This window comes from Haplochromis burtoni, unplaced genomic scaffold (genome assembly GCF_018398535.1).
Source record: "Haplochromis burtoni strain Fernald_Lab_line unplaced genomic scaffold, NCSU_Asbu1 Contig_7, whole genome shotgun sequence".
Classification (NCBI taxonomy): Eukaryota; Metazoa; Chordata; class Actinopteri; order Cichliformes; family Cichlidae; genus Haplochromis; species Haplochromis burtoni.
Genome location: NW_024582368.1, coordinates 2,085,710 through 2,099,824, shown reverse-complemented (window position 1 = coordinate 2,099,824; position 14,115 = coordinate 2,085,710). Strand labels below are relative to the sequence as shown.

Below are 14,115 nucleotides of genomic sequence, written 5' to 3'. Positions count from 1 at the left end.
TTTTTTTTAATATAAATTCTCTATAAAAAGCCTAAAATAACACCTAAAAAAACATATAAATCATCCAAATAAAGCTTATGTAATATATGTGAAAGAATATTTTCTCCCTCTAAAAACTTTAGAGGGAGTCCCTTTCCCTGTATGTCTCATTTTCACCTGCCCCTTAACACTCCTCTCCCTCCCTTCTTTCCTGTGTTTGTTACATCACCTATGATCATCCCCTAATGATCTCATGGAAACTCTGAGCAGTAAGTGGCGGGCTCTGGAGGTGATGTCTTTTAGGGACACTCTGTGGCTATCCCGTCCCAGGAAACAGAATCCCAGTGGGGGTAAACGGATCTGAAACCTGGCTTAGCAGATGGTCCCCACTGAGCTGACTCCTCTAATAAGCAATTAGAAGCACTAACATGACACGAGTGACAACAGCATATTCATGATGAACCTGAAACCATATACATGACCAGGCCTTTTATGAGAATCAAAGGAGGGTCAGAAAGTTGCTGTTGTTTTTTAAAATAAACAAGGAAGCATGTCATACAGAGGCTACACATGGAAATCTCGCACTTAATCCTGCACCTTCTAAAGCTCTGCACAGCACAAGAGGTGTTTTTCCCGCCAAAATAAACCCATTATGTGACGGCCTCTTTTTATGTAGGTCAGTTTTAGGAGGAGTACAACCATCATCATCCATCTTCCACCATGGATGTTGCTGCAATAATAACCTGTCCACCCTTTAAAGCAGAGGTTGGGAATCAGTCAGCCCCATCTCTACTGATCCTTCCACTCCCACACCAACTTTCTGTGTGACTCAGACCTGCTGATGTATAGATGACACAGGCTGAGAAGAGGAGGCAGTTCCAGCTCCACAGAGCAATTGACATGCGGCATATAAGCCTGCACCAAGAAAATGTTGAATGTTAATAATGTGACACTTTATCAGTGCCCACTGGGAAATTCTCATAATGCTTAACCCACTCCAGGGAGACTGGGGCATGAAGCATGAAGTGATTTAGATGGCAACACGATTGGATCCATCTCCAGGTCAATTCCAAGTCACTGAGTGTACTTCTCAATTAAGGATGATCTATATTTGTCTCTGCAGATATGCTGTTAAGTTGTTGACAATGCATCCTTCTGCTCTTCTTTCAGCTGTTCGTCCAGTAACAAGATAGTTTCCCCTCCCAGTCTCAAACTTCCTGGTCTTTTGCATGTTTAGCAAATGCTAACCTTAACCTATAAACTATGGAGCCGCTTTACAATATAGAGAAAATCCAAATTGTTTGGTTGAGCCTTTCTTTCCACTACACAGCCAAGATGGTGTCCATGAGAGCATTCAGCTAGCTCCAACTTCACTTTGTAGTTATAACTTGACCTTTTTCACTATATTGCTTTTTTTCACAATATAGAGAAAATCCAGGTTAGCTCTGTCACCTCACTGCAAGAAGGTCCTACTGTAGGTCCTTCCTTGTTGTGTTTTAACTTAAATATCTACAACTTAAAGATAACTTATTTGTATATCTGAAGGACTCTTAATACTTCACCGAAATAAGCTATAAGTGATTTATTAAAAAGAACATTAAAATAGAGATCATTCACTCTTGTTCAATTTGTTTTATCAGTAGTATTGCAAGCAAAGGAATTTTCTTTCTTTGGTCATTTTGGCAACATCGTCTGTCCCTAATCTTGTTTTCAGAAAAAATTAATAAATGTGTCTGGCAGCAAGAGGGTTGTTTAAATTGGTCGGATCACTGTGATGCTGCAAGTTCTGATCCATTAGATATGCGTCATCCTGGAGGCACTGAGTCACTCAGCACTCCTCCCTGAGACCACACCAGGCAGCCACGACAAAGATGAGATGGGGAAAGCGCAGTCTTAGATCTGACAAGGGTCTCCAAATAACAAACACGAGAATGTCTGCATCTTCTCTGACTGCCTGCTTAGGTCTCTGTCCATAGCCACGTAATTTTCTGCCTGTCTGTTTTCCTCCCGTGTTGATTCTTTGCTGTGTGACTGTGTACTCCTGTCTGTCTCTCGCCTGCAGTCTAATCTGCTTGTGACTCTAAATGTAATCTCATTTCTGACTACCCTGTCACTCTTCAGCCCGAGGCTTCAGCAGAGCATAAATAATCATATTGTAAAAAGTAAACAGTCATTTGCTTGTGGCTTTAATTTTCTAATAGCATGGGCCACTTGTTTAAGAGCTAGAGTGGGTTTGCTGTAATTATCTAAGTGATTTTGGATTTCCTTATGACACACTTCAAGGGCAATGTCACCAGAGTGTTTAAAAAACAAAGACTAAAAATAACCAGAGACAAAATGAATGTGTGCTGTCGCCACAGTGTCTCAGACACTGTGGCCTGTAAGTCACAGACAAATTTGATCTAATAGGGAAAAGGTTGGGCACCCAGATAAATGAGACATTTAGTGTCTGCTCTCTTGACCTTTTCCTCTGCAAAACAGTTTGAAGGAAGGTGGGACAGACAAAGGTCGCAGGGACTGCAGCACAAAACGATGGGTGTAGGTCACCGACTCTTTAGCAACACAGGCGCAGGTGGCAAATGGATGGGTTAATAGATGAGAGAGGAAGAGAAAAAAAAAAGAGGGATGAGCAAGGATGAGTCATCGCACAAAGCCTTATGATAGGCCTAAAGGGGGGGCTGCAGGGAAAACCATTCATGAGGACAAATTGACACAAGCTAATGCAAAGTTGTAAAATTCTCCCTAGTGCTCTAGAAATGTAAAAGCCAAGGGAGAAATTGAGCAATTATAACTACACTACATACTCCAATGTGAATGGTATAAAAGAAATTTTACCCCGGTGTACATTTTAAACAATTGAATAAATGTGTCCTCTGTAAATTTGCCATTTAAGAAGTTCAACACAGATGAACAGCACTGTGTACACTTCTTAAATAAACCAATGTGTCTACTATCAGAAAATATAGAGCATGATAGCAGGGATCCTTGTGCTTTTCTTTCCTCCTATGACACGTTGCTTTCCCTCTCATCCCCCGTCCACCTCCTCCTCCTACACTCCTCTACTACTCAATGCGAGGCTTATGTTTCTTATGTGGCGGCAGCCCAAAAGGAAAAAATAAGCCAGGAGGACCTGACTTCACACTGCTGACCAGTGGCAATGGTATGAACACAAATTCTGAACCACAGCTAAATCTCACCATTGTAAATCTAAATCAAATACAATAGTGTCTCTTATCTACAAAGGTACCTACAAAATAATTAATTTGTAATTGTTTGCTGCCTTAAACACTGTATGCATGAGAGGTAAAATAATCAAATGGTTCTTTGTCACCACTGGACATAATACTCTTTCAGCATACAGCTTAATTTCTCTGAAAGGGACCGAGTCTGCCACACATCCTCTGGGCACTTTAAGGATTTAAGCTGACTTTTGACTGTGGATAATTACAGGTTATTTCAAATCAGATGAGGTCAGTAATATAGAGAGCAAACGCATCCATAGATCTGGTGTTGCAATGGACTCTCACCAGGGATAATGGACTTCAACTTATTTATAGCACATATCAAGCAGGTGAATTTGCCTGTGTTTGCCTGGTGGGAGGGGTTTAGAACAGACAGGGGAGCTACAGAAGGAGCGCTGTCTATTTTCAAAATCTAGCAGGCTAAAATTATAACAAAGTGAAAACAAAAATAGATCACCTTTCATAATGAGTTTGTGTGTGAACACATTCTATGTTGCTGTATTTAGTCTTTGAGCTAAAGCCAACATCAGGATGCCAACACTGCTAAAAATGCTCATGTAAAGCCCCAGTCACAAAAGCCTAGAGAACAGTCTGACCTCCTGGTAATTAGTGGTTGCTAAGGGAAAAAAATGTGCGTTCCAAAGAGTTTGAAGTCACTGCTAGTCTAGGTGTAAATGCTTGCCTAGCTTTGGTCATGAGCAGATTGCCATGGTCGGCCATAGTTACAGTGGAAAATGGGACAAGTGCTTGGAGACAATTTGGCATCTTTGATGCAAATTACAGGCGGCTATGGCAGTCCACTGGTGCCCGGAGCAATAACAAGGAGGTTGTTGGTGCCTCTTGGTGACCAGTTTCACCTAGCAACAGCCAGCCAACTTCCAGCAACCACTCGCCAGCTAGCAAGAGAAAGGTGGCTGTTAGTCAACTGGTTTCTACGCTTGTGTGGCAGATGCCTTAAGCAAATGTTTTGTATTTTTGTATTTGTATTTATTTATTTATTGTCATTGTCAGAGAACAATGAAATTGCATTTGGGGCTTCCGTACAACCCGTAAATAAAATAATGAAGAAAATAATAAATACCCCTTAAAACCCAAGTGTAAATATTTAACCCAGTGTGACTCCAGTGCAATAAGACAATCCTTATTGAAGAGATCTATTAAAGTTTTGGCTAAATTAAAACTTTGAAATGAGATAAAGATGAAAAAACTTGAGGGAAGTTTAAAATGTTGCAATTCTTAGAGCAGGAAAATGAAACTCATTTTATGTGGGCAAAATGTGAGTGAAACTCCCCTTTTTAAGAAGTGAAGAAGTTTAACTACACACATACAGTAAAAAGGCGCTTCTACTGTAGTAAAATTGAAAATAAATTAAAGAAAGCACATCTTTGGGCTTCAAATGTAAGAAATACATCTGTAAAATTACAGAAAACTTCTGGTAGCTGTCTGTCCAGACTGTCCTGTAATTACAAAACAAACTTTTTGTTAATTCATAGAAAATGTCCATTATTTACATATGGATCCATTGTAAATAACACATTTCTTTAGTAGATAAGGTAATTCATAGGTTTATCTGTTGGCTATGGAGAAGGTCTTCATCGGTAGGAAAAGATGTGAAACAGTTAAAAGTCTAAAACTTATGCCATCTTTAATATTCTCCAAAGTCGGCCAGTGGACTAGATTTGAGTCTTTGCTGGGCCAATTCTGGTCCTCAGGCCTTATGTTTAACACTCCTGTCTTAGAGGATGACTTAATGTTTCATTCCAGTCCATTCAATACTTGATTTAAAATAAAAAATATCAGTCTTGTGGTGACACTAGGAGAAAAGTTAAGGAATCAGCATTCAATATTCTTAAGACCATAAATTCCAGTATCACAGTCATACCATTTTCAGTCATTTATTCACCATGTAGCCATCTTATACATGTTTCTCTATACAGAGAACGCATTCATTACTTCTCCAGTGGCATAGTTGAGGATTTTTGTTTTCCTATGTACAGACCTTGTCTTGCACTAGACACATCACACTCCTTCTGCTCCCTCCACACCAATCTCTCTGCCACCGTGTTTATCCCCCGAGGTCGCTTTTGCCAAAAACAGTCATTCATCACTTTTCAGAGGATTTACGTCAATGCCAATTTGATTGCCATCAAACTGATAAATTGCGGCAAAAGACAAATTAATACACTGTGCAGCCTGATTAATCCAACAGCTGAGAGAAATGGAAGCAAGGCAAGGTGATAGCCTGGAGGTTTCAGAGGTCATGGAGTTTGAGTTAGGGGAATAGGAGCAGACTGGCTCAGAAATTGAGTTTCATTATGGTGGAACACACTGCTGAGGCAAAGTGTCATATCACCAAACTGGGGGAGTTAGGTGAAAAATGTGTCTGAGCCCACTGTTATTAATTTAGAAACAAACTAATTTGTTAAATGTGTGTGATGATTTCTGCAGAGATGGCCTCTCTGGATATTCCAACATTGATGTAACTGATGATGTCTGGCGGCCCCTTTTGGCACCCACTGAGGAAATTTACAAGTTTGTGAGCATTGTTGTTTTAAAGGCAGAGTTGGGTAATAAGTTTCAGTCATGTGCATTTGATTTTTAGTTATATTTGATAATGATGAATTAAAAAATACATAAAAATACGATGATTATGATAATGATTTGCAAAATACTGACTAGTCTTTCTGCATGCTGAGTATCTGTGTCTATATGTGGGCGGTTGTGTTTCTTGTAAAGATTTCTCATTGAGCTTTTACAGCAATGAAGTAAACTGCTCCCCCTGAACGGAAATAAAACATAATTTTGTAAAAACCGTATGCTTGCATTCATGCAGGGAAGTGTAATTAACAAGCACAAACAGCAACACATGGGAAACTGTCGCCACGAACATAAACACGCACATATAGCACAGAGAAACATACTGTGTCTACTCAGGCAAACACGTCTCTCATGCACACACATACATTCAGAGGCAAACAGTCTCTGGCAGTGCCCAACGTCTTCTGTAAACGAAAAAAAAGAAGTGCTTGCACAAGCCCAAGGACCTCTAGCACAAAAATGTACTTATACATGGGTGTAAACACAAACAGCGCCAGCATCATAAACAATCCCAGTCTGAAAAGTACTTTGTAGAGCACGGTGAATGACAGACGTTCTCTGCACAGGAATCATGGGGAGTGTGAGCGAACACTTATTTTCTCCCCAACAGGATGTTTGAGGACACATGGAAACGTGGTGAAACACACTTGCAGCAACCTTACACACTACGCACAATCTCACCTTGGTCTCTGCCAAGAAACGCACACAAACACACACAAAGACACACTCACACAGTAAGAAATTGTTTGAAAAGAATGAGATAATAGAGGGGCAATCACGGGAAAAGCTACGTAGCAGGAAAGCAAGCATGTCAAAGAAATTTGTGCTTCCTGTCCTGTTGACTTCTATCATTTTACTGAAGTGTTTAAATAAAAGGAGCTGGCTAAAAAAGAAAAAAAAAGGTGTGGATTTGTCACAGCACTAGTTAAAATGAAAGTGTTATCACTTAGCTGTAAAGAGAAACAGATGTGTTGTATTTTCAGATGATAGGGGTCGATATGCAGAGTGCCGTGCAGTGTGTGGGTGGATGGTAGGCAGAGGGATGACCATAGGGTTTAGGGAGCGTGCCATGTGAACAGATGGTCTCTGGTTGCCACCCAAGATCCCATTAAGAAAGATGGCAGGACTGACCTATTTCTGGACCCACCGTGTCAGGCAAATCCACTGCACCGGGAGATAGGGGGAATATCTACATTCAGTGGTTATAATCCTTTGCTGTTTTTGTTGAACATTATGGGATTACACACATTGTCACTGTAACAATAATGCAGGAATCTATTACATGATACGCTGGGCTCATGTAGCACAAGAAGTTAGCCAACTCATATTTCCAGCTGTCCGAGTAGTTGCTTCCTCAGACGTTGTGCCCTTGAGTGCTTAATTAGGTCTTTCAGCAAAACAACTGGGATGATACGGTTGTCGAAGTAACTGATGAGCTATCCACAGCCTGACGGGAGGTGCGCTCTTTTTCCACCTATGTTCCCGTACGCTGTCCCTTTGCGTGGACAGCTGTCTCATAAGGGCTCAGGGAGACACATTCTTCTGAGTGCACAGTACAGTCAATTAGTTGCTGCTCTGCATAAGCCTTTTTCCACCTGTCGATTAATCAAAAAAAAACTTCATCACAAACTGGATCCTGCTAAAAATGCTGTGATTTTCTTCTCTTCTAATTTCAATCACTGTGTTAAAAAAAATACATGTTTTCCCTTGGACGCAAACTTAGTGTTTGTATTTGATAAAGCGGTATTACAAAGGTGTGGAGAAAAAAAAGAGCTAAACAACAATAACTACTAACCCATACAGCAGAACAACACTGGCTCACGCAGGCAACATTTCATCTCACTGGCATCTTTTTTTGTTGGTGACATGTTGGATATACTACGTGAGGGGTTGTTGGGGGGGGGGTGTCTTTTGGGTAAGTCACAAAAGCTATGATGAGGAAAAAATGTATTATCAGCACCTTTGCCTTACACACACACACACACACACACTTTTTTGTTCTTCTGCAATTTTCTACTTGTGCAGCCTGTGGCTCACCAATGGGATTATTTTTCAAGACATGATCGCCAACAACCAGAATGATCAATTCCCATGCAGCATGTCCGGTCCTGATGGCCATGCAGCGTAGGCGAATGTGTGCTCATTAACATTTCTTTCTGATCAGAGCAAATTAGCTCGGTAAAGTCACTGCACATCATTTAAAAAAAAAAAACAATAAAAAAAAAACACAGGCATTGCCTTACTCGTGCTGGCATTTCATCACAGTATGGAGCAGCATAGTTTCCTAAGCTCCAAAATACATTTTACAATTGCTTTCCCACTGGTCAGGTGCTCAGAGGTAACTTTTTCTTCTGAATGAAGGTAGCACCGTAAGTTGGCAGGAATTTGTTGGGGTGAACTCTGTTGTAAAAAACACATGAATAGTACAAAGGAGACAACCAGGCTCCCATCTGTGGTTAGGTTTAGGCAACGAATCTGAACATGAAAGTCAGTTTCTAACCTTAACGGAGGATTTGACTGAGACTTCCAAAATAATATATGGGACTCATTATTGCACAGCACATATAAATTTTTCTGGTAATTCAGTAAGCCTGGGGGTATAGCTGATTGTTCACAAACAGGGAAGTCATCAAGGCAGACAAATGAATGGGGGATGGAGGGCTCCGCCTACCAAAGACCATCCTTCCCAGTGTGCTTTTGTCCCTTTTCCATCTGGATAGAACCGAATGGGGTCTACATCAAGATGATCCATGTCTGTGTGTGTGTGTGTGTGTGTGTGTGTGTGTGTGTGTGTGTGTGTGTGTGTGTGTGTGTGTGTGTGTGTGTGTGTGTGTGTGTGTGTGTGTGTAAAACAGAGAGGAAGACTGAATGTGCATGGTATTTCTACTCTGCTCTGCCCAGGCAGACAGCCCCCTAATGTCAAATGACTGAGCGCCACTACACAGCAGTTGCTATGGTTACCAGCCAGGTTCTGTGTACACGGATACTCATCGCAATTTCGATCTGCAGTGAAGCACCGATGGCAGAGCAAGAGCCCCGCAAAAGAAAAACTAAATAATATTAATAACATAAGAATTCACCTACCCACTCACATGCACATACATACGCACAAATCATGTTTATACTGTATGCAGTACATGTTGAGAAATACTTGCATACATGCACCCACGAATGTTAATTCCACCCACATGAGAAGATACTGTACTCACTTCACCTTCACGTAGCACTCACTTGAGTAAATACTCAGTTGTGCTGCATATCATTAGAGTGAGCAAGTAAGCAAACACAGCCTGCTGGGCAGAATTATCAGCCCCAGCACAAGTAGCACAAATCGCAGTAGGCGATACACTGGGATATCACTATGGCTAGAAACCCCTCTAAAGCAGCCGGTGCTTTATTTCTCGCTGACTGTCACAACCACTCTGTTTTACTCTCAATCTGCCCGTCTTTCTCTCTGTTGGCGTGTCTCCCTATATGTTTCTTTGATTTATCTCTCACTCTCTCTCATATACACACACACACACACACACACACCAATGTACATACAGGGCAGATTGGGAGCACTCAGTCAGAGCAGGAGATGAAAGGGAAGAGGGAGCTGTGTCCATGCCAATGGAGCTGTGTGAGTGGGGAAGTGATGAAAGAGAGGCTCATTTAGTAAATTGACAGTTCCCTTCGGGATTCTTCATCTTCTTCCCCATGAAAGGCCTGAATCTTTCTCAACTGCGAGCTATTCTCACCAGGCATGAGGAAGATGTCATATTCCAGCAAACATTAACAATGTCAGTATTTTAGTTTGGATCCATCTCTCTCCTCACTCCCACTGCTGCTCCATTCAATCCACAGATGCACAGCAGATGTCTGTGCAAAACACACCTACTTTTCATACGCTGATGTAAAATGAGATGTAAAATGAGCACTAGATGCTCCCTGACTAACATACAAATGCAATGTGTTTCATTATTATTATTATTATTATTATTATTATTATTATTATTATAGTTCTGTCGTAAAATTCTTGAGCTACCCATCAGTATTTTTAAATGGTCTTTAGCAATAGTTCTCCAGGCTTTGTGAAGGTCATTGAAAGTTTTTCTTTGTACATCTAGTCTAGTCCGTGTCTGTCCTTTTAGAAAAATGTGTTCTTTTTGGTAGTTAAGCAACTTAACATTGATGAATCATCCAGGCATAGAAAAGATATCTAACTTCAGGGATAATCCATCCAATCCATTTGTGTCTACACATGAAAGACAACTTAGCAAAGAATCAATTTTAAATTATATCTTTAGACATTTTGCTAGCAGTCTGTTGCAAAAAACACATAATTTGCTCCTATTTCTTTAGCTGAATTTAATATATATATACATACATATATACACATATATACATATACATATATACACATATATACATATACATATATATACATATACATATACATATACATATATATACATATACATATATATATATATATACGTATATATATATATATATATATATATCTCAAACAGACACCATTTAACAGACAATTTCACAAGAACTGGACAGAGAATCAGTCAGTTTTATGTAATGATGTAGGGACGAGTTCAGGAGTTTGGTCTCTGAGAAGTCAAATTAGTCAAGCATGATAGCAAAATTATAAAGTAAACGTCAGAGCCAGTCAGCAAATGTTGCTCATTTGTAACCTTAATAGACTGAGTTCATTTAGCAGGAAAACATAATTATTATTACAAATGATTACAAAAGCCCAGAAAAAGAAATGGTGGTCCACAAAAAAAAAAAAAAAAAAAAAAAAAACCTCAGCAATGAAAATATTTGCACACAAATTTGAGCTGATACACTAATCCAGCATAACATTCAACTACTAAAACACATTTTTGTCTTCAGAAATATAAGTAAATACTAAGTAAACTGGAATTTAGCATGTTAATCTAAAAGAATAAAATAATGTGCTCTAGGTTTTTTTCAGCTTTTCTATAAAACTTTACATTTGAAAAATTCATGGATAGTAATAATTATGTCTTAGCATTAAAAATATCATTTCGATTAAATACCTTATCCACAATTGTGGATTAGCCATTACAGAAACATAAAAATTGATTTTTGGTCATAACCAGTACTGTTAATTTAGGGCAGCTGTGGCATAAACCTTACACCAGATGGTGGACTAATAAATGTTCTAAGCACCGTGTATACACTATGTTGCCCAACACTTAAATGGGCCTCAATTTTAATCAAGTGCTGTGAAGTCTTTCCATAACTCAGCCAGTCTAAAAGGTAACAGAGGTAGCATGCTGCTCATAGTTAACTCTCTGTGCTCAGACATTAGACTGTGTGTGGAGGACATATGGGTATGCTTATAGGGAGAACACATCAGCAACTGTGCTGGTGGAAAGACTTTTTTTTTCTTTTTAAAAATTAAAAGCTGTTTTTCTAAAGCTTTGTCATAGTAAAAATCAAACAACAGGAGAAACAGAAAGAGAATTTGACATCCTTTAGGATATGTATCCAACTTAACAGATACCTCACTACACAGACCAGCTAATTCTGTGCCAAACTATGGAAACTTGCAATATTTAAACAATGAGATTCTGAGGGTAAAAAAGGCGACTAAAAGCAACACAGGACAAGGAGTTTGTTTACTTCATAGTTCATTGTTAACAAACATTAACAAATCTTCCTCATATGCATCTAAGTATGTACATGCACACCCACACACAAAAATAAATGCAAACTCATATAGCAGAGTGAGCTGCAGTGGGCCACAGAAAGGACACTGTAGCACAAAAAAGGCTGGACAGTGCCAGCCAAATAGCCAACTGATGTTCAATTAGCCTCTGCTAGGGTAAAATGAATTGCCCTACAGTATGTCTCCAGTGGGACTTGTATAAATAAGGTGAGGAAACGTGTACACGACAGTGGATTGTGCAGTGGATTTATCCAAAAGCCAACTTGATTGTGAACACTATGTGCAGTCCTTTTGCCAGAGGAAAGACCAAACTGTTGCACTTAGTTAACAGTGGCTGGGCCAAACGATTAATGTCAAAAAAGACCTGATGTATGTGTGTCTGGGTTTGGTATCTGACATGTTCATCCCCATCAGAAAAGCGAAAACTTACAAGAACTCTGCCAGTGAGTGTCTGAGCGGAGATCATGACACCGGCCCAGTCTTTGACTGAAGTCATCCATCCCACTTCATTGGCTGGCGCCTCCTCCTTCTCATCAGGGCCCTTTGGTGCTCTGTCGGCTGCCTGATTGTTGGCGGGGTTGTTCACCTTCTGAGCCTCCTAGAAAAAAAACGGAAACGAAATCTGAGTAGGCAAATTAAGGAAACCGACAGGAACACATTGTTGATTATAAGCAGATAAGTCAGTTTGTTTAACAACAACAAATTATATTTTATCCCCCACAGTAAGGCAATTTGTCATAATCCATTATTTCCACACTTCCTATTTAATGCCTATGCATCCTGGCAGCATCATGTTCATGTTCCTTCTAAGTGGCAGAACTTCGGGTTACTCACCGTATACCTGTATGAGCCTAAAATACTTCTGGGGATACTGCAACTTAACAGTTCGAAGAAAAAAAAAAAAAAACTGATAAAAACTTTCAAACTGGTTGTTGTGGATCTAAAATGATGGCACACTTAACAGCCCGCATGGCTTCCCACTTTTCAAACACATCTTGGTGAACGATTTCTATAATATATATCAAGGAAAGTTTGCAAAAGAGCAGCCATGTTAAAAGACTGTAGGAGATGGAGAGCATGTACTGTACGTAGTATAAGTTTCTGAACTTATGTATACCCTTAAAAAACTACACATTTCTTTAGGACAAAAAAAAGGGTGTCACTGCACCCATCACGCCATCATAGCATCCATCTGCTACTATTAATGGTGAATATGTGTGTTCAAGTCAAATAACAAGATGTGTATGAGGCCACTCTAATTTTATTGCGCATATGGCATAATTGTTCCTCGGGGTAAACTGTTGTTCTCATGCAGCCCTTTTAATGTGCCTTCTCGTGTCTGGCTGAGTGAGCAGAGTTGCATGGCACTTCATTGACATGCTTTGTTTGGCACAGTCGCTGCATGCAGCTGTTCCTCTCTAGAAATTCGCTCATTCCTGATTTGATACAAGTAAGCACTCTGCTACCTTGTCCTTCTGCCAGAAAATGAAGCAAGTGGATTTCCTCCACTTTTGTCTTCCTCAAAGAAAAAAAAAACCCTATATTCAGGCATAATAAATGGAGTCCATAGAGAATGCCTGGAATTGAAATAACTTTAAAGCCCCTGGATTATGTGGCATCGGTCCACTCTGTGGGATCAGCCTCATAGTGCACATGTAGCACTAGGAAAACATTTTGCATGTCCCTTCTCACAGTGACATCTGACAAGTAGCCATCAGAGCAGATTATGTGCTATGTCAACAAAGTAAAATTAGTGTCCCTGTTGTGTAAGTGTGGGACGTTTGTTGTGATGACCCCATGAAATTCAAAAATGGTGACGAGTGAAAACTATAAGTGTTTACAGTGAGTTTATTCTTGTTTTTAAAACCCGACACATCATAATTCCTAGAACTTTATGAAGCAATAAAGACATGCAACCAAAAGTCAGCTGACCACTGGGGTGACCGATGCACACCCACATGTGATACGAAAACAAACCAGACTGCAACTTGAGTATTTCTGCAGGGCTAAAGAGCAGATGAGCCCAAGAGAGTGCTCTGTCCATTTCAAGAGGATTGTCTGGTTAAATTGGATTATATTTGATAATGATATGGCATGGACACAGCTGCCATTTTCCTAATTTCATTCTAACCCATAACAATGCCAATAAACTGACCCTAAAAAAGCCTGCCTTAGTCATAAGATTATTATCCAGCTCTGCCGTTGGGCCTCGCAGTACTCCAGTGGGTAATTCGGTTAGTTATGGTTTATATGCTCATTAAATGACTCAGCGTTTGGAGACTCACAAACTTTTGAAGTACCTATCGTGAAAGTGACGTGAAGCATTCAGCTTTGCTTTTGAGCACCACAAGAATTCAGTATTTCCGACAGGCTGCTATCAAGCACATTTAACATTTAGAAACTTTAGCTTAATATCATTTAAATAAATAACAGCCGGTTCAGGCATTTTATTTGGCAGAAAAAGTGAATGAGGCATTGACCTGAGACAGATATAGCCTGGTTCAAAGTTAAGTGCTGTGTTTGTTCTAATAGATAATTATCGTCCACTTCACCAGCCTGCGTTCAATATTTTTGTTCAACACAAGAGGTGCTATTGCTGTTTTG

General features: G+C 39.8%; 1 protein-coding gene across 40 annotated transcripts in view; it reads right to left on the bottom strand.

Moving 5' to 3' along the window:
• Nucleotides 1-14,115, bottom strand: part of kcnma1a (potassium large conductance calcium-activated channel, subfamily M, alpha member 1a) — a 148,384-nt gene that overhangs the window by 92,752 nt on the left and 41,517 nt on the right. For all 40 annotated transcript variants that reach the window (XM_042224353.1, XM_042224348.1, XM_042224411.1 and 37 more), the window contains exon 2: nucleotides 11,942-12,109. In XM_042224353.1, coding sequence (XP_042080287.1) covers nucleotides 11,942-12,109 — 168 coding nt within the window. The remainder of the gene's footprint in view (nucleotides 1-11,941; nucleotides 12,110-14,115) is intronic.